The 27,908-nt window shown below is 44.2% G+C and overlaps 2 protein-coding genes across 3 annotated transcripts in view; both read left to right on the top strand.

The window, feature by feature from the left end:
- Nucleotides 1–27,908, top strand: part of clasp1a (cytoplasmic linker associated protein 1a) — a 991,009-nt gene that overhangs the window by 865,631 nt on the left and 97,470 nt on the right. The window lies entirely within an intron of this gene.
- Nucleotides 211–27,268, top strand: inhbb (inhibin subunit beta B). 2 transcript variants are annotated; one of them, XM_028808057.2, is made up of 3 exons: nucleotides 211–949; nucleotides 1,610–1,999; nucleotides 24,957–27,268. In XM_028808057.2, the coding sequence occupies exons 2-3, from the start codon at nucleotides 1,612–1,614 to the stop codon at nucleotides 25,730–25,732; spliced, it is 1,164 nt and encodes a 387-aa protein (XP_028663890.1). In that variant the 5' UTR covers nucleotides 211–949; nucleotides 1,610–1,611; the 3' UTR covers nucleotides 25,733–27,268. The 2 variants fall into 2 exon arrangements, with proteins under 2 accessions (XP_028663890.1, XP_028663889.1); XM_028808056.2 differs by having other exon boundaries at nucleotides 211–1,999.

Below are 27,908 nucleotides of genomic sequence, written 5' to 3'. Positions count from 1 at the left end.
GGAACGCCGCCCATTGGCAAAGGAAAAGTCATTAAATATTCCACCTTAAAAGCGAGCGTTTTAATTCTACTGTACGCAGGGTGACTTGTAACTTCAAAATTAGAATAAAACAAAAATATATGACAGAAATAAGATCTGGGAATGGCAAACGTGCGCAGTGCGTATCTAAAGAAGTGTTTCATTTAAGGTTTCATTGGCTTTTCCTTTTGCTTTCTCTTTATTTGATCACAAATCCCTGAACGAGGCGCGAGGACAGAGCGTGTCCGTGTCCTCCGCTCGCTGTCCCTGTCCCTGTCCCCGCACACCGATCATATTCTTGGATTCTCATTCACGCGCACGCTGAGGCTCCACGGCTTTGTTTTTCCGACACGCGCTTACCGCATTTCGCTAAACCCTTGTTTCCTTTTCTTTTTATTTATTACTGTAATTAATTATTTATTTATTTATTTATTTTAACGCGGCCGCCGTTCGCCACCCTTCGCCAAGTAAACTCGAGCCTTCGTCTCTCAAGCTGCGCGGCATCAGGAAGTTGCTTTGCCATAGCCGGAGGGCATTAATCCCCTTCTAAATACCGCAGCGCTGAGGGCCCAGTTGGTGGAACTTCCCACGTGGTTTCAAGTCCCGTATAAAAAAGTTTCAGTGTATAGTGGCACAACTTCGAGATCGCGAGGCAAACTAGAAAGCCGACCCCCCTGATACGCGTGTAGACCGAACGACATGTGGACTCTTTTGGCTCGGGAATATAACGAACCAAAATAAATCCCAGGGAAAGGCGGTAAAGATCAAAAGTTGAACAAGCGAAACAAAAGTGCGTGAAGAGTGACAGACTGGCAGACAGACAGACAGACAGACAGACGGGCAGGCTCTGGATATCCCGAGAGCGGTGGTTTCAAATTCACTGCGCTTTATTTTTTTTGGAGATCTCGTCCGTACGAAGCCTTTGCATTGGGTCAGTGAACAACTTTATCATCTTTTCCCTTCCTCGCTCTCCGTTTCTTTCTTTTTTTTTTTTGTTTTGTTTGCTGTCTTCAGTGATTTGATTTTCATGTTTCACTTCCACCATGGCATGACACGTCAGGTTCTGCTTAGACGTGCCAGTCTTCGGTATAAAAGGGCTGCCGGGGAGAGCCGGGATTCCGGTCAAGCTTTCGGGCTGAGTTTCACTTTGGAGCTCGAAAAAGCAACTCGTTTGTTTTTGTCCCGAGGAGTCGCATTGTCGCCTTGTGTCTGCACCTGATCGGATTCTTTTTTTTTTTTTTTTCCTGTGGCACTTAAAGTAACCAAAGACTCGATAGAACCCACCGAGGGGGGCAATGACCAAGCGAATGTAAAGGGATTATCATCTCGTGCCTCTAATCTGTAATAACTGCACGTATGGAAGACGCGATCGCAGCTCCCTGAGCGGACTCTTTGGATTTGGTGCCCCTACGAACAGCTGAGTCCTTCCTCCGTGGACCATCTTTGTTAACTTTGGGATTTCTATTTCGGATGCGATACCCACCTTCTTGTAATTCAGAGCCCCCGGGCGTTTGTGTGATTTTTTTTTTGTTTTGCGGCGCATTCTAGTTTTGCTTATTTATTTATTTATTAATTTATTTATTTTTTGTAGCCATGTGCCGTCTGCCTGTCAAAGCGCTTTGCCTTTTGGTGTGCGTAGTCAGCACCACCGGCACACCGGCGCCCGGGACTGAAGCGCAAACGGAGTCTCCGAACACTTGCGCCTCTTGCGGGATTGGGCAGCCAGAAGAGTCGGGCCGGATCGACAAGGATTTTTTGGAAGCGGTGAAACGGCACATTCTGAACCGGTTACAAATGAGGGACAGACCCAACATCACTCATCCCATCCCGAAGGCGGCGATGGTAACCGCGCTGAGGAAGCTGCACGCTGGCAAAGTCAGGGAGGATGGCAGGGTGGAGATCCCCAACTTGGACGGGCACGCCACCTCCAATAACGAGATCCAGGAGCAGACGTCCGAGATCATCAGCTTCGCCGAGGCAGGTTCGTATCCCACGCCACCTCCTTTTTATTTTTTATTTTTTTTACGGCGTTACGCCGATTACTTATAGAGAGCCGTCAGTTACGTGCCGCCGCTCTCGAGCCCCTCGCGTTTTATGAAGTGTTAACGACCCCGCGGAACTCATAAACAGGGGCACATTTGAAAACGCAGCAGTTGGCGTGGTGGGCTGTTATTTACCCCTTTCTTAACTTGGTGGAGCGGGGCGCTATATAAGAGTAAAACACTAAGAATAATACAAGAAACTGGCATACGAAAGCGCTGCTACCTGCGCAGTACGGGAGAGCCCAGAAATGCTCTGCAGAAATGTACAGTAATAAAAAAAAAAGAACGAGGGGGGCGTCCCATCGAAAACGCGACGCAATCGAAGTCAGGTATGAATATTCATTTCACGCGCTGTTACTGGAGGGCTTTTGTGTCGAATCCAATGGGCGCACAATTCGGCTTCTCTTCCGGCAACGCTGAAAAGAAGCCAACTCGCTGAAGAATGAGACACGCCGCCGCACGATCGTGCAAGAAGTGTGCGGCGAAGCTGAGACACGCACCCCGTCAAACGGAAGGGGGGGGATACTTGGACCATGTGTGATCCTTCAAATATCGACTTGATATAGCGCCTTCCAACACACATATTCAGATATTGACTTTATGTAGCGCCTCTCAGTAGCATTTACGCGTTATACATATTCAGATATCGACCTGGTATAGCGCCTTTCAATAGCAAATACACTTTACACACATCCAAATATTGACTTTATATAGCGCCTTTCAATAGCAAATTCGCTTTACACATATTCAAATATTGACTTTATAAAGCGCCTTTCAATAGCAAATACACTTTACACACATCTAAATATTGACTTTATATAGCGCCTTTCAATAGCAAATTCGCTTTACACATATTCAAATATTGACTTTATATAGCGCCCATGTATAGCAAATACACTTTACACACATCTAAATATTGACTTTATATAGCGCCTTTCAATAGCAAATTCGCTTTACACATATTCAAATATTGACTTTATATAGCGCCCATGTATAGCAAATACACTTTACACATATTTAAATATTGACTTTATAAAGCGCCTTTCAATAGCAAATACACTTTACACATATTTAAATATTGACTTTATAAAGCGCCTTTCAATAGCAAATACACTTTACACACATCCAAATATTGACTTTATATAGCGCCCATGTATAGCAAATTCGCTTTACACATATTCAAATATTGACTGTATATAGCGCCCATGTATAGCAAATACACTTTACACATATTTAAATATTGACTTTATAAAGCGCCCATGTATAGCAAATACACTTTACACACATTCAAATATTGACTTTATATAGCGCCTTTCTGTAATAAATACGCCTGACATGTTCGACACCTCATTTTCAAATACCGACTTTTTATAGCGCCTTTCCATAGTAAACACTTTCCCCAACATGTGGAATGAGTGAGCATAGTGCCAGTGTGTATAGCGCCCTTAGGTGGTGAACTTCGTTTCTGGGCGATTTTCACGCAGAATTCAATTTTTGGCCCGCTTTGTATTTGCGAGTGCTGATTCTATTATATAGCGCCTTTCAGCATGGACTCCCTTTCTGGGTGCACTAGACTCGTGTTTACGTAATCCTGAGAAATGAGATGTGTATTTTCAGGGTCGATGCTGGGGGCTCAACCTATGGGCTTTTCTTCATAGTAAAGAGCCTCAGTTGGTTTATGGGATCACCGAATGACCCACCGAAACAGCCCGAGCTGCCCACCCCAAAGCACGTGTGTGTGTGTGTATTTATTTTTATTTCATTTTATTTGACACCTACTCCTTGTTGTAGTGTGGGTACATCCATTTGTTGGTACCCCCCCATCACCCCGCACTCTTAAACATAATTCTGGTTCTTTAATGGCACTTGACATGACCTTTCTATGCAAAGCGCTTTGAATGTATTCTTCTTCATCATCTTCTTCTTCGCCCATTGCTCGACTATGAGCCATTTCATTCTGCGAAGGCTTGTTTGGGTGTGAAGCTGGTTCTTTGCGTTTTAAGAAGGTCCCACAGGTAGAACACAACAGATCGTGAAAACCCGAGGAGAGCCCGTGTGACAGCATGTAGCGACAGTCATTTAAAATCTGGAAACCTTTGATTTGTCACAAATCCTTTTTCGTGTTTTCAGTTTTTTTTTTTTGTAGAACTGTCACAGATCTCAGTACATCGGGGGTCTTTCTGGAAACAACATATCGGTGGCTCTTTTGGGATTTAAATAGTTCTCCTATGGGACTGCTCTTAGATTCACTTTAGTACCTTTACTATTAAGAGTGTACGATAGGAAATGTGATTATTCTGTCACCTCTTAATTGTTTTTGCACAGCCGTGTTCGTGAATGAATGAATGGGCACAAAGCTAATCTGATATAGCGCCTGTCCCCATCATCAACATTCATATTGAAAGACAGAATACGCACGCGCGAAAACACCGCAGATTTCCCCAATGCAGAAATTACTAAGAGAAATCAGATCGCATAAAAGGCGCTATAAACATTCCGTTCCTGTGGCAACAGCAGATGTGATTAAGACCGCGCGCCACTTACAGAACGGGAGGGGCCGGCCGCTTGTAACGGACTAAAACGTAACTTCAAACACAAATACAGCGACTCGTGAACGCGCACTATGTATTGGCCCCACCCCTTCCATTCAGTCGGTTTAATTGATTAGCAGTCAGCGCAGCGTGGTGAGCCAATCAGAGTGGCGTAGTGGTTAAGGCTTTGGACGTACGCTGATGCTTTGTGACCCTGAGCAAGTCACGTCACCTGATTGTGCTCTAAGAAACTGCACCGATTATGTCTTAAATATTGATAAAGCTAAATAATAACCGCGGCGTAAAACGAATTCAGTTTTATTTTCAAGTTGCGTCCCTTTTGCTTATGCATTTTAAAACATAAGTGAATTCATTGTTGCGTCTGAATATTTCTATTATGATGAATGTGATGATGATGAGGATGATGACGACGACGAGGTCGTGTTTCTGTCTGGAAGAGGGGAAAGCCGAGCTGGTACATCTGAAGGAGGACCTCAAATGACCCCCGTTGTCCTGGAAATCGGGCAGGCGCTTTGAGGTTCAGTCCAAGAGAACAGCGGCAGCGCCGTTTTCAGTTTTGAGTGAATTCCTGTCGTGCCAAAGTGGCCCTTCGAGTAACATAAGGAAGGACTGGCTCCATATTACACATATCTCAGAGTGTCCGTGTAACACTGGCGGTGTACGTGCTACAGTTTCATTGACTTTTAAAGGCACGCGGGTCTTTTCTTTTTCTGGGAATTCGGGGAGTTTCACGGTGCGCACGGAGTTGCAGCCTTTCAAGAACCCGGGAATTCCATCCTGGCGCCCGTGTTTTCCGATCTCCTTTTGTTGGCTTCGCTTTGCCCCAAAAACACGCATGTTAGGGTTAGTCGGAGCCTCTACACTGACCGTGGTGGACTCCGCGTGTCCCCCTGTTACTAAGTCACGTCTTGTCCAGCTAGCGCTGACCGCACCAGGCGCCACCGGGAGGAGACACTGGCGTCGAGATGCGCAAACCTGTGGAGAAAAAGAATCCTTATCATAGCAGTTCACACGCAAAGTTGAAAAGTGTTTACCAAATAGTCGGCTGTTATCCTTCAGTAGAGACGAACACCCAAGAAAATAACGGAACTCCGGCGCGCACCCGACGTCCCGGCACCCCAGCACACGAGTGCGCATTCACGACATGTAGGCTCGGCTTCAGAATCTTCTGGACGGGAGCAGATCCAGATTTTCAAGAACGCATGCGTCTTAGTATAGTGGTCGGACCCCGTAGTGAGGTAACGGGCAGCAATCCGTTTATGTGTTCAATATTGATTATACTGAGCTGTAGCAGATATCTCTCAATTTGTGGCATTTAGCTTCTTAGCTTCTGGTCAAATTACTTATGTGATCAATCACTCCATCCGTCAATCATATTTATCAGTCCTTCAGTCAATCGATCCATCAGTTAATCAGTTCAACGGTCAATCAATCAATGTGGTAATTGAGCATACAGTAAGGTGTTGCTGTATATAGCGCCTTTAGATACCGAACTTCATCCCAGGACGATTCCTAAGAAGTTACTGGAATTCTTTTACTGGCGGTGTGATTGAGTGGGCAGGATCAGCTGTGCAGGCTGCTTGTTTTATATGGCGCCTTACAATATGAACTCCCTCCCTGAGCACACTGCGTTTGTCTTTTACGTAATCCTAAAAAAGTGAAGCAGGCTCGTTCAGAGTCAATGCTGGGGGGGCTAACCCCACACCTCGGGCCTTTTGTATAGCGCCTTTCCAGAGTTAATTAATCCATCAATCACTCACAGTGTGGCAGAGGCTTTGGACTTCAAGTCCCACTACTGGCAGCATGTGACCCTGAGCAAGTCCTGTCACCTGCTTGTGTTCCAAATGTGACAAAAAGAAATGAAACCGAATGTACGTCAGACGTTTGATGGACCCTGGGTTAACGGATCAGTCAGATAAATTAATAATAATCCATCCAGAAGTCAACCGATCCATCAATCAGTCATCTCAGCTTTACCTGGGGAGGGTCGTGGTATCAATCAGTAGAAATGTCATTAAGTAGCCCCTTTGGATCAATTTTTGCTTTTAAAATTAATGACTCAGCAAGTAGATGAATTCCATCCTTTCTAAAGTTTTAATGTGTTCTTCATTATTTATTTATTTATTTATTTATTTATTTATTTATTTATTTTTCCCAAGGAGTCAAAACAATCCAAATGTGTGACACTCCTGCTTTTAGCTAAGCTCCTGTTTCATTGTTCATTACACGTTTTAAAGGTTTGCGCTTGTTGCCCAACATTTTGTGAAAAAAGTAAACCTGGTTGGGGACGATGGGCAAAAACCCGGACAAAGTGACAGTCCCATAAAATCCACTCGGACATCTGGATAGGCACCTGAAAGGAAAGGGAAACCCAAGTGGATGGTATGACCTTACTTAGATGAAATGCTGCTGTTCGCTGGTGATTTCTAAAGTTTGTAAATGTGCAGATGAATGCCTCCTCCCATCAGCCCCAGTGCACTGTGGCCTGATGGGAATTGTAGTCTCTGCGTTTCACACAGCCACAAGGTTGCACAGGAGATGCTTTTCTATACACAAAACGTTTTTCTTCCTGGGGCCAATGGCACATATTTCACTTTGCACAGAATGGTACAAAGGGTTTAGTAAGCGGAACTCGAATTGCAGGCTCATCTGCATTAACAAATGTTAATGTCAGTGTGTGTGTGAGTGAGTGTGTAGCTCATAAAAGCATTATTAATGTTTGTAATGCGCCACCTGTTGAAATGAAAAATATGCATTACAAAATACATTCCAGTAGATGGTGCACTGCAAATGTTAATGCTGTGGTCTACGCTGATTATTTACATTTCAGCCCTTCTTGGGGGGTGGGGGGTGACACAGCTAGCATTAATATATCATTGGGTTAATTTGTAATTCTATAAGGTCCTAAACATTTAGGTGTTGTTGCACCACCTGATGGAATGTGTCTTGTAATGCATGTTGTAACACAGGTCTGTTTGTTATACCAACAGCAGTGTTAATGTTTGTGATGCACCATCTGTTGAAATGACAAGTGCAAAGCATTATAATAATACATCCATCCATTTTCCAACCCGCTGAATCCGAACACAGGGTCACGGGGGTCTGCTGGAGCCAATCCCAGCCAACACAGGGCACAAGGCAGGAACCAATCCTGGGCAGGGTGCCAACCCAATGCAGGACTATAATACTACATGCATAACAAAATACAGTCCAGTAGATGTTGCACTGCAAACGTTAACGCTGTGGTCTACACTGATTATTTACATTTCAACCCTTCTTACTGGAGTGACCCAGTTAGCATTAATATATCATTGAGTTAATTTGTAATTCCAAAATGTCCTAAAAATTTAAATGTTATTGAACCACCTGTTGGAATGCATCTTGTAATGCATGTAGTAGCACAGGAGCATTTGTTATTCCTATAGCAGTGTTAATGTTTGTGATGCACCATCTGTTGGAATGACAAGTGCTAAAGTATTTTATTACCACATGTATTACAGAATACAGTCCAGTAGATGGTGCCCTGCAGAGGTTAATGCTGTGCTGCTGTATGCTGATCACTTACATCTCAACAGGTCTTAGATGGGTGGCACTGCTACTCACTAACAAGAGGGTGAATGTTGCCCGGGCCTTGACCTGGGTGGCCCTGGCCAGTCCTGCAGTCTAGTAGTGAAGTGTTTGTTACCCAATTTCAGTCACTCTTTAATTTTTAAAGCACCTTTCATCGTAAATGATATCCCAACACACTTTTCAGGTACAGCGTAGCACAGATGTCAACAGCTGCTACAGTTTTGGCAGCCGCAGGCTCACCAGTGCTGCAGAAGAAGTCACTGAAGAAGAAGGAATCTGTGACTTTGTGATTTTATATAGTGCCTTTCATCATAAGAAATTTCTTATGACTCATTGCGGTTCAAATCAGTCTGTCATTTCCAGTCAGCACAATAACAATCTTAGAACCGCAAAATTACCTGATGAGATGAAGACACACACACATAGTAAGAGGTAGGGGCAAAAGTGATAAGAGCTTTTATTTAAAATCCAACAGTCAAAAATTAAAAAAAAAACAGTGTGCAAAATCGTCAATAAATAAGTAATCCATTAAAGTCAGTGAACATGTGGAGAGTAAAACTAGTCCAATAAATAATCCATTAAAAACAAGGCAACAAATCCTACGGCAGGGAACTTCTCCAAAATCACAGCATGTCCTTTAAAAATTTACGTCTCCTCTGCTAACCCCAAACAGGATCGTGCAACGGGGGAGACGCCCACCGACAGGAACAGCCGTCCTTCTACCAGGTTCGCGGCCCTGCTACTCCATGACTTCCCAGTAGGGGGCCCCATCTGGAACTCTTCTTACTGAGGCTTGGGTCCCTGCCGCCATGCGTGGCCCTGACAGAGCTCCCCGACTCCCACTGCCACGTGTCACTCTCCACTCCACCAAAACACTTGGCGGGGGTGACACCCTTCAGCCCACACCCAAGGGCTCTCCTCCCACCTGCCTGCCTTCTCTCTCTCACACAGACTCTCCAGCATTCCTGTCTTCTTCTCTCCTGTCTTTTAACCTCCGTTCTCCGTTTCTTTCCTTCTCTTCTCTCTCCTTCTGTTTTTTACATTCTCTTTTGCCCTGTCTCGTACCTGCTGCTCTTATATACCTCCATGGGTGCAGCACTTCACTTGCAGACCACGGAAAGTCAATGGAGCAATCACTGCAGACCACAACCTCATCTCAGTCACCCCACCAACCTCCTGCAGCCTGAGACGGCTATTCAGTTATTAAAGACGGACCTCGTGCTGCTTAGCCACGGACCCACTACTCCACAGGTGTCACAATGTGTCTGCTGACGATGGACGGGTTTGTCTATAATCTTGTGGCATTATATAGTGCCTTTCATAGCAAGTCAAGGCAAGTCAAGTGGCTTTGTTATCATACCATCCATACACCGTAGTGCAGCGTACAGTGACATGAAGAAGAGCTCCTTGAGGCTGGTGGTGCAGCACAGACATAGCACAGGACAAGGGCAAGACAAGCAGGGAACTGTGCCATACTGTACTGTACTGTACTATATACTATGATATGCTATGCTGTACTGTACTGCACTCTACTATGATATGCCATACTGTACTGTACTGTACTATGCTGCACAGTACTGCTCTATACTATACTGCACTATACTATGATATGCCATACTATACTGTACTGTGCTATGCTATGCTGTACAGTACTGCACTATACTATACTGCACTATACTGTGATATGCTATACTGTACTGCACTATACTGTACTGTACTATGCTATGCTGTACAGTACTGCACTATACTATGATATGCCATACTATACTGTACTGTACTATGCTGTACTGTACTATGCTATGCTGTACAGTACTGCACTATACTATACTGCACTATACTATGATATGCTATGCTGTACTGCATTATACTATGATATGTCATACTATACTGTACTGTACTGTACTATGCTATGCTGTACAGTGCTGCACTATACTATGATATGCCATACTATACTGTACTGTACTATGCTAGGCTGTACAGTGCTGAACTATACTATACTGCACTATACTATGATATGCCATACTATACTGTACAGTACTATGCTATGCTGTACTCTACTGCACTATACTATACTGCACTATACTATGATATGCCATACTATACTGTACTGTACTATGCTGTACAGTGCTGCACTATACTATACTGCACTATGCTATGATATGCCATACTGTACTGCACTATACTATACTGTACTGTACTATGCTATGCTGTACAGTACTGCACTATACTATGATATGCCATACTATACTGTACTGTACTATGCTGTACTGTACTATGCTATGCTGTACAGTACTGCACTATACTATACTGCACTATACTATGATATGCTATGCTGTACTGCATTATACTATGATATGCCATACTATACTGTACTGTACTGTACTATGCTATGCTGTACAGTGCTGCACTATACTATGATATGCCATACTATACTGTACTGTACTATGCTAGGCTGTACAGTGCTGCACTATACTATACTGCACTATACTATGATATGTCATACTATACTGTACTGAACTATGCTATGCTATGCTGTACTGCACTATACTATACTGTACTGTACTATGCTATGCTGTACTGTACTGCACTATACTATACTGCACTATGCTATGATATGCCATACTGTACTGCACTATACTATGCTGTACTATACTATGATATGCCATACTGTACTGTACTATGCTATGCTGTACAGTACTGCACTATACTATACTGTACTGTACTATGCTATGCTGTACAGTACTGCACTATACTATACTGCAATATACTATGATATGCCTTACTATACTGTACTGTACTCTGCTATGCTGTACAGTATTGCACTATACTATACTGCACTATACTATGATATGCTATGCTGTACTGCACTATGCTATGATATGCTATGCTGTACTGTACTGCACTATACTGTACAAGATAATGGATAAATAAATGAATAATAGATAAATGAACAGATAGGAATACGTAAACAAATAAATAAATAACAACAACAACAACAACCGATAATAGAAACAATAGTAATGACAAGAATAACAAATGTGTTGCATTTAAATCAACGTGTAGGAGGGGATCTGAGGGGATCTCTACAGACCAACTAGTGGCCAGTGAAGTGTGTCTTCTAAGGTGCTGGGGGTTTGGGGACAGGGTGGGCTATAATCTGGGGGCACCTTTCATTATATGGCGCCTTTCACAGTTTAGTTTCTCCATTTCTATCGAGCGGAGCAGTGGCTGGTGTGACTCCATATGCTCGACGGTTCTTTTTTTTTATATAGCGCCTTTCATGGTAACCGCTATCCCAGAACTCTTTGCAGGTATTTCATTGTGCAATGGATTTCATTTTTCTATCAGCCAAGATGGCATGCCTGGTGTCACACAATGAGTCAGAGGTTTGGATTCACCCAGCATTCTTGTGCTAAAACTGTCGTTGCCACCAGAGGGCCATCCTGTCACCAGCATTTCCAGCTAATTACAAAGCTCTCTGCTCTTGATTGTCCTTTAGTGTTTGGTGTGTACACAGGATGGCATGGCAGCACAGAGAGTAGAGAGGGCAGTGACAGTTGTTGTTCTGCACTTTCCTCCCACCTCGGCCCAGGTTCTCTGGAACTTAACCAAAGTGACCATCGGGTTCTTGGTCACTTGTCTTACCAATGGCCCTTCTGCCCTGATTGCCCAGTTAGACCAGCCGGCCAGCTCCAGGATGAGTCCTGGTTGTTCCAAACGTCTTTCACTTAAGAGTTATGGAGGTCACTGTGCTCTTGGAAGCCCTCAATGCTGCGGAGATTTTTGCTCGTCCTTCCCCAGATCTGAGCCTCGACCCAATGCTGTCTCTAAGTTTTGGCACCCCCTAAGGCCTTGGGTTTTGCTCAACTGCTGGACCTTCTATAGGTGGGTTGGTGCCTTTCCTTATCTGTCCAATCAGTTGAGTTGACCACAGGTGGGCTCCAAACATCTCATCAATGGTCAATAGATTGGGATGCACCTGAGCCAAAGCAAAGGGTCTGAACACTTGTGGCATTGGGGCATTTCAGCTTTATTATTCAGAAATTGACAAAGAATCCTAAACTCCTGTCTTCACTTTGTCATTCTGTGGTATTGAGTGTTGCTTGATGAAGGAGAACATGAATTGAATTGTCCCCCTCGGTGTCCGGAGCAGGCGCCCCTTCAGTTGCACAATTGGCACCACTGCTGTGTACACAACATGGACTTTACAGAGCGTGTGCACCTTAACTTTCATAAATGGCGCTTGCACCCTGGGCAGTGGCACATGGACAGTATTAGTAGACTTTGATGGCCCTGGGGTCCCCTTCAGTTATATAAGTGGTGCCCCTGTGTAGCACATACAGTGCAATGTATGGAGCCCCTTAATAACTGGCACTGCAATGGATTACCATCTTGTTGCATGTGCCCTGTGCTGGCCTGGGCACCTGCCTATGTCGCCCATACCTAAGTCCACCACAGCTTGTGCCTGAGCTGCTGAGCCGCAGGTGACAAGGCTTTCCAGTAGGGTGCCACTGAAGCTCCAGACTGGCATCTTCTGGGCCTCCCCATTCCCCAGTGGGCACATTCATTTCTGTGTTAGTTTAGACGCTTCAGACTCCACCAGCGCTGGATGGCCACTGAGTGGTAGGATTTGCTGATTTTGTCTGCTTAGGGGTAGCTGAGTTTGTCCCAACAGAATTAAAGCCACCAACAATACATGACAATGGATATTAGGCCATGAAATGCTGCCCATCACCTCAGCCATGTGACCAAGCGAAGGATGGCAGGGGGGCTGAGCCCATTGTAAAGACACTTGTTAGGGGTGGCCACATCGGTGTCATCGTCTCCCCTTATTGTTGGTCTGACTTTGTGGATTTGAGATCTGCACCTTTAAGGGAGGAGAGGTACTGTGGAGGGGACAATGGGAAGGGCAGGCTGTTGCTTCAAAGGGACAGGAGGTCCTGAGCAGAAGAGGGACTGTTTGTTGTGTGGCGCATCTGATTGAACTTAATATCCGTTGGACTGCTGACTGTCGTTTGTGCTCGTCTTGTGTTTGTGAATTGCCCACACGTGCGTCATTCTTGTAGTGGTTTGACGCTGGCACCTTATGTCATTCCCAGACCCCCCAGAACGCAGAGGGGAGGCGCTATAATGTCACATGTGATCTGGTGCCCTCAGTTGCAGAGCCCAGCATTGGAGTCGATGTGTCAGGTGGGTGGCTGCTCCACCAGCCAATCAAGGACTGCAGTGTCCTGATGGCATATGCATGAGGTTGATTAGCATAGTCCATATATGGGTGTTTCAGGGTGGCAACCAATTGGCGTCCACGTTCGCATATTTGTAAGACGAAAGTAAGTCATTTAGGGAAAACTGTGCAGAAATGTGCATAGACCAGACTTGATACACCTGTGTCCACCAGCCGTGACCGGTGGGGCAGGGTCCTCCTTGAAGACCAGACAGAGTGATGTGCTTCAGTCCACCGACAAGAAGCTGAAAGAAAAGTGACGACAGGCCAGGAATCAGTCAGACCAGTAAACGAATTCCAAAAGGTAAAGCCGAGAGAGCAGAGCAGGAAAATCGTTCAACGGCCCCCGACGTTTGTGGACGTGCAGTTTAGCTCGACGGTGCAGGCAGGGCCCACGTTGGCTGGTGGCGAATCGGATCCAAAAATATCAGAAAAAGAAACAGAAACATCGGACAAGGCTCAGTACACTTGATGTAAATGCTGAAACTGGCCATGCAGGTCTGGAGGGTCCAACTCTCAAACAGGCAAATAGGGTTAGGGTTAGGGCACGTGAACTCAAAAATGAACATAAGAAATAATTAGCACACAAAAGAAAATTGAAAACATCACTGCCAGCTGAAGCCCATATGGGTTTGGTGGTGGGGGGGGGGTCTTGCCTTTGGTATCAGGAGCACACACCCCTTGAGTTACCAAAATGGTGCCCTTAGGTGATTGTATTGGGTGTGGTAAAGTTCCCGAGTGCATGCCACTTGAGTCTCGGTGTTTAAAGCATGGCTTGTTACTCCAGAGTGTGCGTTTCTTTAGTGTCATAAATGGCACCTCCCGGTGACCGGAGTGCGCAACTCTTAACATTCATAAGCAGCGCCCCTCAGGTGGCACCTACTGTAAAACATGCCACTCAAGAGGACCAAACACATAATAAGATTTGATAAACAACAACAATATTAGCTTGAGTGGGGGACAACCCCTGGCTAAACCCTGGCAGGTGACTCCCATCCAGCAAGCCTTTCAGAATGGACACCTGGCAGATTAGGTGTCTGACTTACCGTGAACTCCTGGCCTCGTGTGAGTCGTCAGGTAGTTACGCTGCTGAAGGGGACTGAAGAGCCCCCCCTTTTTTAATTTTTCGAATTATACGATACGTCAGTATTTGGTTATTTTCGTTATTTGTTATTTTTCAAGCACCTCACGCTCAGTCATTTATCAGCTGCTGAGGCCCCCCACCCTTCTCTTCGATTCAATATGCACCTCACATCCAGCTCAATTCACCAAGGTGGACCACCCCTGCATAAGTGTCACCCCTAAGGAGACCACCCGCTCCTTGTATTAATTGCAGAGTGTGTCGGAGACGGTGCACACCTATGTGGTGGAGGTGGGTGGTAGACCTCAGGAGTTATCTGTTATTTGCTTTAGCAGCATTTTGGTACTGGTACCGAGTTATGAAAGCTGGCATCGATACTGAAGTTGAATTGTTTGTACCGATGTGATACTAGTGTGCCATCCACTGCCTCACCCAGTAAGCCAAACTGGTTTTGAACAACACCACTTGGCAGAGGTGCCAGGAGGCCCCTCATTTAGTCTTCTGTTTGTGTTGGGCCTGACTGGTCCCAAGGGGCTCTTCTAGTTGAGCGCTGGAGAGGTAATATCGTGATATCGACCTGCAAGAGACAGGAAACGAAAACCGTAGTCGGTGAACGAGCAAAGCGGGGCGGCGTCACGATGGACAAACAAATAGCAGACATTGAAAAACGGAGAAGAGCGAATGTGAACATTTGTTACCACAGTGAAACGGGAGCTGGTCTGTCAAATTCAGTTAGCCCGGCACTGCCAGGGACGAGGGCGTTGCAGTGTATTCTGGGAAAAGAGCAAATAGAAAAGGCTCTAAAATAGCGGGAAACAAACAAAACAGCCAAACGTTAAACACATTATAGTATATGCTTGTAAAATAAGCCAGGCACACCATTTCTGAGCAGATATTCCAAATCCTTGGATGTGAAAATCACAGACTCCACATTCTACCCAGCGATTGGCAGAAAAGACATCAAAAAATGATGAAAATGATAAACCCCAATAGTCACATATGAAGGAAATTCGAGAGGATCATCAGACAAGCAGAGGAAATCAGGAGCCAGTTAACCAAAATACTCACATAGTCAAAGCCTCACAAAAGTGTCACGTAGGGCCGTGAGTTATTTACGGAGGTTTTCCAAACGTGAGTACTGGACAGGCTCGTACACTCGGAGTCCGTATAAACTGTTTCTGTACTTATTTTGCCACTTAAGCTTTTGGACTTGTTCTGTAGGGCGTTAAATATTTGTCACATCTTCTCCGCCTTGGTTTACTGTTCTCCGCCGTCTTTTGTACCGGTTGCCATGGATACATGCCAAGGAGGTGTGACATCATGTGACGTCAATTCCGTGACCCCGAGAAGGTCAATCGTGATGATTTCCAGATCGTTTGAGATCGGGTCAAAAACAAAACTGGGTTTGTCTGCGTTTGTTTTGTAGACGTTGAGGTTGAAGGGTTCTTTCGACAATGGTTGTCATGGCTACGATTTTGATTTTGATGAAAGATCAGAAGTTTCATCTTCATACTTAAAGAACTGCCTTGCATCAGGATAACAGGCTGAACACATGCCACCATCTTTTATAGGGGCAGTTTGAGGACATCACAAGACATAAACCATGTAACTAGCAGCAGAGATTGTTGGCACAAACAATATGGTAGCACCGTAAAAAAAAAAGGGTGACAGAAAAATGTCACAAAAGTAACGGTATGACACGCAAACTGCACGAACGACAATAAATATAATTGTGGCACATAAAAATATGAAAGAAAACAACATGGCACAGGAAAGAGTGGCGCCCTGACCTGTAGATAGATAGATAGATAGATAGATAGATAGATAGATAGATAGATAGATAGATAGATAGATAGATACTTTATTAATCCCAAGGGGAAATTCCCCATCTGTAGATGCCGTTGGGCCATTTAGGATATTTTTGCTTAACCCTTTCTGCTGGGCTTGGGCTGTTTCTGAAGGAGTTTGGGCTCCTTTTCAAGTTGACTGTTCATAATTAGCATAAAGCAAAACCCGCTCTTGAATCTCAAGTTATTTGCATAAGGCCACGACTCTTCTTCTTACTCCGGCCCTTGAGTCATTCTCATTAGCATAACCCAACGCCCCATTATGCAGATTAGATGAGCCAAATCACTTGTTCTGGGTGCTGTGGCTTTTGCTTCGTTGTCTGGCAGCCCTCAGAGCAGGAAGAAAAAAAATAAAAAGTGTGCGGGGCAAAGCGGTGGGTGCCAATCTGTCTGCAGGGCTGAAGGCCTCATGGAGTGCAGTAGTGACCACCCACACCACCTTGGCATTGTTTCAGGGGCTTGTGGGACGTCACCTCTCACCTGTTCAGCTCACACAACTGACAAGGTCAGGGACATTAATGCTGTACTGTCCTTTATATTGCCAAACATCCCCCTGGGGACAAATAAAGTTGTATCTTGTATAAGACAGGCTCTTCATATAAGATTATGTAAGACGCTTTTCAATGTGACCCACTCTCACAGGAAGACTTTTAAAGTAACACGGACCTTCTTATGGGGGCTTTCATTGAAAGGGTCCTCCTATGCAGTTAATGGACAATATTCCCTTCAATCAAGTTGCCACCTACAGTCTGACATTGGCATTACTTCAGTTCTTCCAGAAATCAGTTCAAACACAGTGTCTTCACTAGAGCTGCAATAAATAACGGGAAGAGGGGTCTTTCATTTTAATACGGGGAGCACATCATGGCCAATCAGGGCAACAACAAAAACCGTGGACTGGCATAGGACTAGCATAGCTGAGCAATGGGGAGCGATAAGCCAGAGTGGACAGTGTGTGAGCCACACTGCAGAGGACACCCTTTATACTAAATATATAATAAATAAATGAGCCCCCGGCAAAGAAAATATTACATTCTTTATATAAGAAGAAACACCCGGGACGGAAGAAAAAAAAAGGCTGAGTGCAGGGCTTGCTCTTTGACTTTAGGATCACGTTATTGAGTTCACGCCAGCAGATATTTGTCAGCGATATTTGATTTTATTGTTTCCTATTTAGATAATAAGGAACATCATTGTGTTATAGAAGGAGGATCTGGGGTTCATCCAATTGAACACATACAGCATGCAAATAGTGCGGTGGAGAAAATCACAACCAAGACTTCATAACACACTTCTGTCCCTCCTGGTATCCCCTCAGGTCTTGTGGTGAAGACGCTGGGAGTGGCAGACTGCAGTATTTGAATACAGCGGTGACGTGTGGCATGTTGGTCAGACATGCAAATTAGGATTTCAGGTTCATCTGTACACGTGACTGCTGCTGTCCTATCTATCTCTCTGTTATATAGTGCCTTTCACATTTCTATCTATCTATCTATCTATCTATCTATCTATCTATCTATCTATCTATCTATCTATCTATCTATCTATCTATCTATCTATCTATCTATCTATCTATCTATCATTGTATAGTGCCTTCCATGTCTATCTATCTATCTATCTATCTATCTATCTATCTATCTATCTATCTATCTATCTATCTATCTATCTATCTATCTATCTATCTATCTATCATATAGTGCCTTCCATGTCTATCTATCTATCTATCTATCTATCTATCTATCTATCTATCTATCTATCTATCTATCTATCTATCTATCATATAGTGCCTTTCACATTTCTATCTATCTATCTATCTATCTATCTATCATATAGTGCCTTCCATGTCTATCTATCTATCTATCTATCTATCTATCTATCTATCTATCTATCTATCTATCTATCTATCTATCATATAGTGCCTTTCACATTTCTATCTATCTATCTATCTATCTATCTATCTATCTATCTATCTATCTATCTATCTATCTATCTATCTATCTATCTATCATGTTTATCTTCTATATAGTGACTTTTCAATTTACTGTGGTGGGTTGGCGCCCTGCCTGGGATTTGTTCCTGCTTTGCGCCCATTGTGTTGGCTAGGATTGGCTCCAGCAGACCCCCGTGACCCCGTGTTAGGATATAGCAGGTTGGAAAATGACTGACTGATTGACTGACTGACTTTTTAATTTATCTATGTATTTTTCTATCTGTATATATTTATCTATTTAAGTTTAAAACTCTTTGGTTGTATAACAAAAGAATATTCAGTTGCTTTTTTGATTTAATCAAATAGCTGTTTAAGTGTGTGCTTAAAGAAATACATAACAGTTCATACAAAATTCAAACATTCAATTCCATTGAGTAGGATGGGCAGAATGAATCTACAACTTTCAGTCTTGCTGAACTGTCCATTGGTGAAGAAGCCTGAGGCCTGTTGCTGATGATGGCACCAGAGAGAAACAACATGCTGCATGGTGATTAGTCCAAGGGTGCAAGAATTTCAAGGGACTCTAACTATGCTGACCCAGTACACGTGTCAGATGTGTACAGGGTGTCATGGGTGCCTTTCCTAACTACCTACCTATCTACTGAATAGTTCTTCTGTAGATAGATAGATAGATAGATAGATAGATAGATAGATAGATAGATAGATAGATAGATAGATAGATAGATAGATAGATAGATAGATAGATAGATAGATAGATAGATAGATAGATAGATAGATGGTTCTGTAAATCGACAGTAAGCCTTACTTCATATCTCGAGAAGGGAGAGAGGTTAGGAGCCAGCACTGATACAGTCTCGATCAGCATTCTCATAAATTGATAAGAAGCTTGAATATCAAAATTGCAGAAATGGAAGAGAGGAACAGCAAAAACCCCTGCCCCACAATACCAACACAATGTTATCTTAATGTGTAATTATAAAACAGATTCACAACCTAAAAGGAAAGTCAAAGCAGAATAAAAACAAGTAAGAAAAGACATCCAGGTGCACTCAGAGACTTGATGAGCTGTTTGGAAAGGCCGAGCAGTTTGACTTCATCAGATCCAAGAAACAGAACAATAAAAATCGGGAGTGGTCCCCCTGAGACTTTCTCGTATACTCAGATATGGGGACGGATATTCGAGGAGTAAACCGCAGGACAAGGATTATATTTTTATTTTAGTACATTAAAGAACCATCAACAACAAATCAAAGTAGTGAACGATTATTATAAAAGTAAAGCTGTATAAATCGGACTCTGCAGCTGCATGAATAAAAGGTAAAGTAGCACTGGTGGTTAGAGGAAATAGCCCAACAGTTGATAGAAGCTATGTTTTCTACCTCATACTTGTATGCAAAATTTGGTTGACCGAAGTGAAGCAACTCAAGTTATCGTGTTCACACACACACACACACACAAGCCCTCACACACACAGACATAATTCCAAAAATCGGACTCAAGGAGGCCTAAAACGTCAAGATTCATCAAAATCTCGAAGTCAAATTTTTGGACGATTACAATATTATCCCAATACTTTGTGTAAAAATTTAAAAAAAAAACAGGAAACTCAAAGAAATAACAAAAGTCACGAAGCTGACGCTGACTGAAGTCAATGAGCTACTGCTGGATCCCTGTGGCTTGCAACCCTTTATAGCCAGAGGGAGGATCCAGTAGCAGTGATGTCACGGTGGCACCACCCCTTTGGGCTCCTCCCACAAACTACATAAGAACCTTTCAAGAGACTGTACATAAATGTGAAAAAATTAACAAACTTGCTAGAAATTACATACAAATGTGAGATCTAATCATTCAAAAAACAATAATAACACAGAACATACACCTCAACTCTCTCTGTAACATGACGTTGATGATTCAAAAACCAGGCGTCCGAGATTGTGGATAAACTCCATTACAATTAGCCAAAACATTCTTTAGTTTATGACTTTTAGGGTTTGAAATCATGCAACACTCTTTTTAGTATTATGTTATGATCCCTGATATTTGTATTTTTTTTTGCTTTGCACCCTCCCCATGATAGCCTATCACCTATGGGGGGGTGGGGAGTGAAAGCTTTAGATTCGTGAAGAATTTCAATCTTCAGTTTTCAATGGATCTCGATGTTTAATGGTCCCCTGAGACTGTAAACATTGCTATATCGACGATGGGCGTGTGTCTGTGTGTTTGTGTGTGTGTCACAGTTTCTCAAGGACGGAAAAAGAGAAAACTCGAAACTTCAGCCTGTTATGAGATGACGATGTGCGGATTAGTTTTTGAGTCAAATCATGCACGAGAACGAGGCACTCTAGAGGACCCGTCAAATCCCGTAATTCTGTAATGAATGATGAATTCTTCTTGTCAATTCCTATCATAACGACCTACTTTATGATCAGAAAGATCAGCATCAGAGAGATGAATGATTACTCAGATATTGTAGAGTAGTTTGGGCAACTTGGTTCCTAGGGCACAAAGCCTGCTGACGCTCGGTCTAGCGATTGTTCTGGACTTTTCTACATCTATTGTAAGGTTTTGAAGTAGAGACGTCTGCTTTTTCGTGTCTTTTGCTGAATATTGGTTTATGGTCTACTGCGACGCCGTTTTGTTTTCGTCCCAGGCACCTCCACTCTAAGAACACTGAGTTGACCATTTCCATGGAGAGTCGTCTCCGAATTCCCCGGTGATGTTAAACGCGGTCAGCCCCTTCAGGTCTGGGGTCTATGAACTTGACGCACAACAAGCCATCATCTCCACCTACCTTTTGATTTCCTGGTTTCGATCCTTTGCTCTCGTGTCGTGATTGTGACATTTGGATTTGTGTTTCGGCCTTTGTCTGATTCCTGGTTTTGACTTTGGTCAGTTACTTGACAATTCTGGTCATTTCCTTTTGTTTTTCTCCTTTCTATCCCTTGTAACCACCAGGGGGTGCCACTGATCCCCAAACCACAGACACGATTCTGAATTTAAATAAGATATTCATTTAGTCAAAGCGCCCATCCATTAATCACCCGCACAAAGGTCAGCCACAATACAAACAAATGAATCAAATTCTTCTTCCTTCCATCCTCCAGTTGAGTGTCGTCCACTGCCCCCCTGACTCTGACTCCCCAATATGACCCGGTGGGCTCCTTTTCATGCCAGACTGGTAGCACAGTGTGTCCTCTTGGAAAGCAGGGTGGTCCACCCCCAACAGCGCCCTCTACCGGCACCCAGGGCTGCAATTCCAGACTCCCAAGCACCCCTGCGAGTGTCCAAACTGGGCCCCCACACACAAGGACCACTGCCCCCTGCTGTATGGAGGATGGATCTGTTCCCAGCTTCTGGCTTCTGCTGGTTCAATAGCTATATTATTCCAGCCGGGCACGAAGTCATTTCCTCGTCCAGCTGGCCACCTAGTCTGTCCTACCATTCCGGCCTCCTGCCCTCCTTCCTGGCCAGGATGCCCGTTCTCCTTGTCGGACACCTACACCCTGTTTAGACGGAGCAGAAAACATATTGGGGTTTGGTGAAGCAAATGGGAAGATTTAGGGCTTTGAATTTTGCAATGGTTAGTGAAGTTGGTGTGCGTCCAGGATTTGGTCTCCTCGGCGGTGACTTTTGCTTTTGTTTTCGTTGCTTTGAATCTTTACAACAATACAATAGAAAATCATGACATACCGAAACAGAACTCATTAAGAAGAAGCAAACTGCAGTCAGAAAGCAAACACAAAGAGGTAACAGTTAAAAACACTCAAGCCAGAGATGAAAGCCTGGCTGTGCCACAGCGCCCGTGTGACCACAGTGTCAGGCAATGCCAGGTGACAAGTCTTCAAAAACAAAATGGAGCTGAATGAAAAAGAATGACTGGCCTGGACCTAAAACCCCCAAATGAGGACCCAACAGGCGTCTCAATGCCATCGTATGCCATCATCCTGCCACCACTGTGGATTCTTTAGGTTTTCACCATATGCTCATTCTCCTTCCTCTGTTGGCTCAACAAGGATCAGTGCTGCTTCTCCTTTGGATCCTCAAGCTGGGTGACATACCTGTCACCGTGACTCGGTGGCCTAAATTGGCCCCTGCTATAGATTAGTTACCTCAGCAGGCCCGCTGTCTGTTTTATGATGTCCCCAATGTCATTACTTCAGTGTTTTTTTCGCAGAATCCATACAAAGGCCTGCTGGAGGGTTTGGGGCCCTGGCACGGGCTGTGGTGCCACTTATGTTTTTCAGGGACCAGCAGCTGCTTGACTGATTATAGGCTTGTAGAATCCGACTAATTCCTCTTTGTTTATTCTGCGGATGGCTGTCAGAAACCCATGCCATGGTGAACCCGTGGCTCATTAGCTGGTCTCCATTCATCATTTCAAGTGCGAGAACTAAATAGGCGGCAGCCACAGGAATTTGTTATGGTGTTAAAACTTCAGAGCATCCAACTGGCAAAGATGAGCAGGAGTTTGAAAAGCAGCCTTTGTCGCGTCCATCTTCAGGTGGTGCACATTACGAGGGCACCGATGTGTCCTTAGCTCTGTGCCCCAGCCTGGCTCCACAAACCCCTGACCTTGTAGTCTGTGGGCACTGAAGGCTTCACCGGCCAGCAGAACCCTGGAGCTCCAAGTCGCCTGTCTTGATTCGGACAGCAAAGGGTGAAGTCTTTGTGCGCTGCAGTTATCTAACTCCGAAATGTGACCTGCGTTCAGATCGCGAGAGTCTTTGCAAGCAGTGGGATGCATTAACATTACACTTTCTTTATTCCTAGAAAGGTTCTGTGATCCAGCTGACACTTAAACCCCCCTTTTATATTGTGTGTGTGTTTGGCTTCCCAGCACAGCGCTCCAAATGTGTTAAAACACAGAGCATGCACCACGCTGAATTTCACTGCCTCCTACTCTACAAACAATGAAAGGCTTTGAAAGGCACCTTAAATGGTCCCAGCTGAGCTGAAAAGAAACCCTGCTGAAATAAATTAATGAAATTAAGACTCGGCACACAATGATGCGCTTAAAATAAATCAGCGTGCACAATGCGTGTGAAGTCATCAGTGAAAAGGTGAGTCCGGAATATTCTACAACGTACTGTTCTCATTTGACTCGGAGGTGTCAGTGGACAAGTGGCGGCACGGCCTTGTGAGGGACTTACACACGGACAGCGTCGTATTTATGAAAAGAAAACTTTAAAGTCTGAAGAATAAAATCAGCAACTCGCTAAAAGTCAAAGGTCTACCTGTCAGAATATCGAGGGGGCAAATCAGTCAAACCGCAAGAAAAACAACGTGAAAGGAAGTCAAAGGAGAGCAAAGCTTCCCAGCAAAAGAGAAAAGTGAGCATGGGAAAGGCGCTATATAAATAAAATGTATTAATATTATTATTATTATTATCATGAACTGTTACTTGTGGGGAACTTTTAGAGAGCTGCAGTCGTCTGAATAAATGACATGATGGCTTTAGTGTCTGTCTGTCCATCTATTATATAGCGCCTTTCATCTATCTATCTATCTATCTATCTATCTATCTATCTATCTATCTATCTATCTATCTATCATTGTATAGTGCCTTCCATGTCTATCTATCTATCTATCTATCTATCTATCTATCTATCTATCTATCTATCTATTATATAATGTCTTTCACTCTATCTATTATATAGTGTCTTTCACTCTATTATATAGTGTCTTTCACTCTATCTAATCCTGCCAACTACACTATCTATCTATCTATCTATCTATCTATCTATCTATCTATCTATCTATCTATCTATCTATTATATAATGTTTTTCACTCTATCTATTATATAGTGTCTTTCACTCTATTATATAGTGTCTTTCACTCTATCTAATCCTGCCAACTACACTATCTATCTATCTATCTATCTATCTATCTATCTATCTATCTATCTATCTATCTATCTATCTATCTATCTATCTATCTATTATATAGTGCCTTTCTCTATCTATCTTTGTAATTATTATTACTTATTATTTGGCTGATGTCTTTATCCAAGGCAACTGACAACATTTCAGATACAGTTGATTACATGTATTTTGTTTTGCCAGTTTAAGCACAGGGCAGGTGAAGTGACTTGCTCAGGGTCACACAGTGGTGTCAGTAGTGGGATTTAAATCCACAACCTCAGGGTTTGATTTACAGAGCCTTAAGTATTATGCCACACTGCCCTAACCAGGATGCCAGCATGACTATCTATTAATTATATAGTACCTTTACCCCATCTATCTATCTATCTATCTATCTATCTATCTATCTATCTATCTATCTATCTATCTATCTATCTATCTATCTATCTATCTATCTATCTATCTATCTATCTATTATATAGCACCTTTCCTATCTGCCTATCATATGGTGCCATTCCTATCAATCCATCTCTCCTTCTCTCGGCGACCGAGTGCTCTCGGCTCTCCTGTCACAGTTGCCTTTCTTTCTTTCTTTCTTTCTTTCTTTCTTTCTTTCTTTCTTTCTTTCTTTCTTTCTTTCTTTCTTTCTTTCTTTCGGCTGACAGTAACACGTTTGTCTCATTTCAAAGGACTCCTTTCATTATTCCCCGTCCAAGCGTGACTCCCTTTGAACCCGTAGCCATTTTGCTGCAGTATCTATTAACGCCGTTTGTTTTCTCTCCCTCTTTCTCTCTCCTTTTCTCATGCAGATGAGCTGGCATCGTCCAAGTCCAGCCTGTACTTCTTGATTTCCAATGAAGGAAACCAGAATCTCTTTGTCACCCAAGCCAGCCTGTGGCTTTACTTTAAAGTGCTGCCGTCCAACTCGGAGAAGGGCAGCCGGCGGAAGCTGACCGTGAAAGTCTACTTCCAAGAGGCCGCCTTGGCTGGCAAGTGGAACGTGGTGGAGAAGCGGGTGGAGCTGAAGCGCAGCGGCTGGCACACGTTCCCGCTGACGGAAGCCGTTCAGATGGTCTTTGAGCGGGGCGAGCGGAGGCAGGACCTGGAGGTTCACTGTGAGGGCTGTGAGGATGCAGCGGTCCTCCCCATCTTAGTGAACCCCGACGACGAGTCCCACCGGCCGTTCCTGGTGGTCCGGGCTCGGGTGGCCGACAACAAGCATCGGATTCGGAAGCGAGGCCTGGAGTGCGACGGAAGGACCAACCTTTGCTGCAGGCAGCAGTTCTATATTGACTTTCGCCTCATCGGGTGGAATGACTGGATCATAGCGCCCTCGGGGTACTACGGGAATTACTGCGAGGGCAGCTGTCCGGCTTACATGGCCGGCGTGCCGGGGTCGGCGTCCTCATTTCACACGGCCGTGGTGAACCAGTACCGGATGCGGGGGATGAGCCCGGGCTCCATGAACTCCTGCTGCATTCCCACGAAGCTCAGCACCATGTCCATGTTGTACTTCGACGACGAGTATAACATCGTGAAGAGAGACGTCCCCAACATGATCGTGGAGGAGTGCGGCTGCGCTTAGCGAGGACCGGGGATCACTGGGCGGTCCAGTCAGCCAATGGGAGAGGAGTATAAAGAACACAATAATATTTATGAACATTTGGGAGAATATATACTTTCATATATATATATATATTTATATTTGCTATCTTCCTACACACTCTGCCAATTTCAGGATAATCTTGATATACATTTATATATATATTTTTTTCTTTTTTCTCTATTTGTTTAAAAAAAAGGACAAAAGAAAACGTTTAACTTAAGATCATCGTGATCAGGATGATCGGCGAGGACAATAACGGCTGGAAGGAATCGAGCAGATGCTTCGTTGTCTGCGGATGTTGAAAGCCTTTATCCCACGGACATTTTCAAAATGGAGCGTGGCGGAGCCGTTTACGACATGGGAGCCTCGCCACTTGGGACCGATGGACTTTACGGCGTCAGCTCCCGGAGATCCTCCTTATGCAATTTTCAGCACTTCCTGAGAGGAATGGCGGACGCCTCGGTGAAATACGACATACAATATGAAATATTGTGTCCGTGCCCCCCGTGTTTCCCTGCCTGGGGTCCTCCGGGGGGGGGGCCACTTCTGTCTTAAATCAACAAAGGACGTCACCTCTAGGGGGCGCAATCCAGGAAGTGGCGGAATCAGGGACTTCCCAGCCGCCCCTTCTGAGGTTTTCCTGAGGAGGAATCCCCCCCAGGGGTCTCGAGGCAGCGCAGGTGTCTCCTGGAAGGACGGCCACACCGCTCAGCTGGCCTTGGCGTAGCGCAGCACCTGCGGACTCCTCGATGCACGGACTTTAGCACTTGCAGATCTAAATGCCTTCAAAAGGGTACTTGAAAATAAAATGCACTTACCCTCCCACGCCGTTTCAGTGCCACCACGTGAGCTATGCAATCTGACGTACCCACCCACACCCGGCAAACTCCACCTTTTTATTGTTTTCCTCTTCTCGATACTTGAAATGTGATCATTCGCTTCTTCTTCCAGGAAAGGCGATGGTTCTTACAATGTTTGCACTGAAAAGTTGCGCGATTAGTTTAAAAAGAAAAAAAAAGAAAGAAAGAAAGAAAGAAAGAAAGAAAGAAAGAAAGAAAGAAAGAAAGAAAGAAAGAAAGAAAGAAAGAAAGAAAGAAAGAAACTGCCATTGAAAAGAAAAAGAAAAAAAAAATGAAGTCTTATTTTTATAGATGCAAATTGAATTCTGTTCAAAGTGTATTATATACCTAATAATGGAACCAAAGAGGCCACTTGGTCCGATGTCTGCAGATGGCCGGCCGTCACCGCGCGTCGTGTCGGGTGAGCAGTGCAGAGGCCTACCTGCTCTTTCAGGGTACGAGATTCTCTGCTCTTTTCTTTGCTTTGGTTTGGCTTTCGAATTCGACGCCCTAGCAGACCAGACCTTGTCACCATTGTGTAGAAACTTTGAATTCTTGCTTCCATTGTCTTTTTTTATTTAAAAAAAAAAAAAAAAAAAGTTCTTTGTAGTCCTTGTCGATGAATCATTTTAGTGTCAATGTCACCTCTGTACAGTTTATGTATAATAAAAAGAAAACAAACCTTTTTAAAATGTTTGGTGGCTTCTTTTTAATGAAATGTCCACAGTAAGACCTTCTCCAATGGGCCATCCACAAGTAGGCCTCTCGACCAGCAAAGCTGTGCACTGGGACCCCCGACCCACACAACCAACCCCTCAGCAGGTCACAATATACACAGATATTAGCATGGGGCCCCTGTCCTCGTGGGACCCCCGGGCGCCTTCTCCGGTCCTCTCCTCAATGGCTGCTCTTCCTTCTGTCGATGGCTCTTCAGCTCCTCTGCTCCTTCACTCTCAACTACACCTCAGTGTCTCCGGTCCTCTCCATGCATTGCACTCCATGTCCTCCAGTCTGACGTCTCCCTGACCTTTCATGGTCTCCACTTCTCTATGCCGATGGCCGTTCACTTCTCCCAGTTCTCACTGTACCTCGCTGTGTCTGTCCTGTTCCCCCACTCCCCACCCATGATGCTTCTCTTCCTTCAGCCTTCTTTGTCCATGGCTCTTCATTTTTCCTGCCCTCTCTATCCATACCTCTTCAGCTTCTTCAGTCTTCTCTGTGATGATTCTTCAGTGTCTCAAGCTTTTTCTCTCTATGGCTCTTCTCATTCTCCAGTCACCCCAGTCACTTCAGTGTCTTCTCTTCACTTTTCCCCT

The sequence above is a fragment of the Erpetoichthys calabaricus genome, chromosome 8 (assembly GCF_900747795.2).
Source record: "Erpetoichthys calabaricus chromosome 8, fErpCal1.3, whole genome shotgun sequence".
Classification (NCBI taxonomy): Eukaryota; Metazoa; Chordata; class Cladistia; order Polypteriformes; family Polypteridae; genus Erpetoichthys; species Erpetoichthys calabaricus.
This window is presented reverse-complemented; position numbering and strand designations above follow the sequence as displayed.

Excerpts from the sequence above, each read along its gene's own strand:
- inhbb (XM_028808057.2), top strand. The coding sequence starts at position 1,612 with ATGTGCCGTCTGCCTGTCAAAGCGCTTTGCCTTTTGGTGTGCGTAGTC. Across the intron at positions 2,000-24,956 it reads CATCAGCTTCGCCGAGGCAG|ATGAGCTGGCATCGTCCAAG; the intron begins GTTCGTATCCCA and ends TTTCTCATGCAG.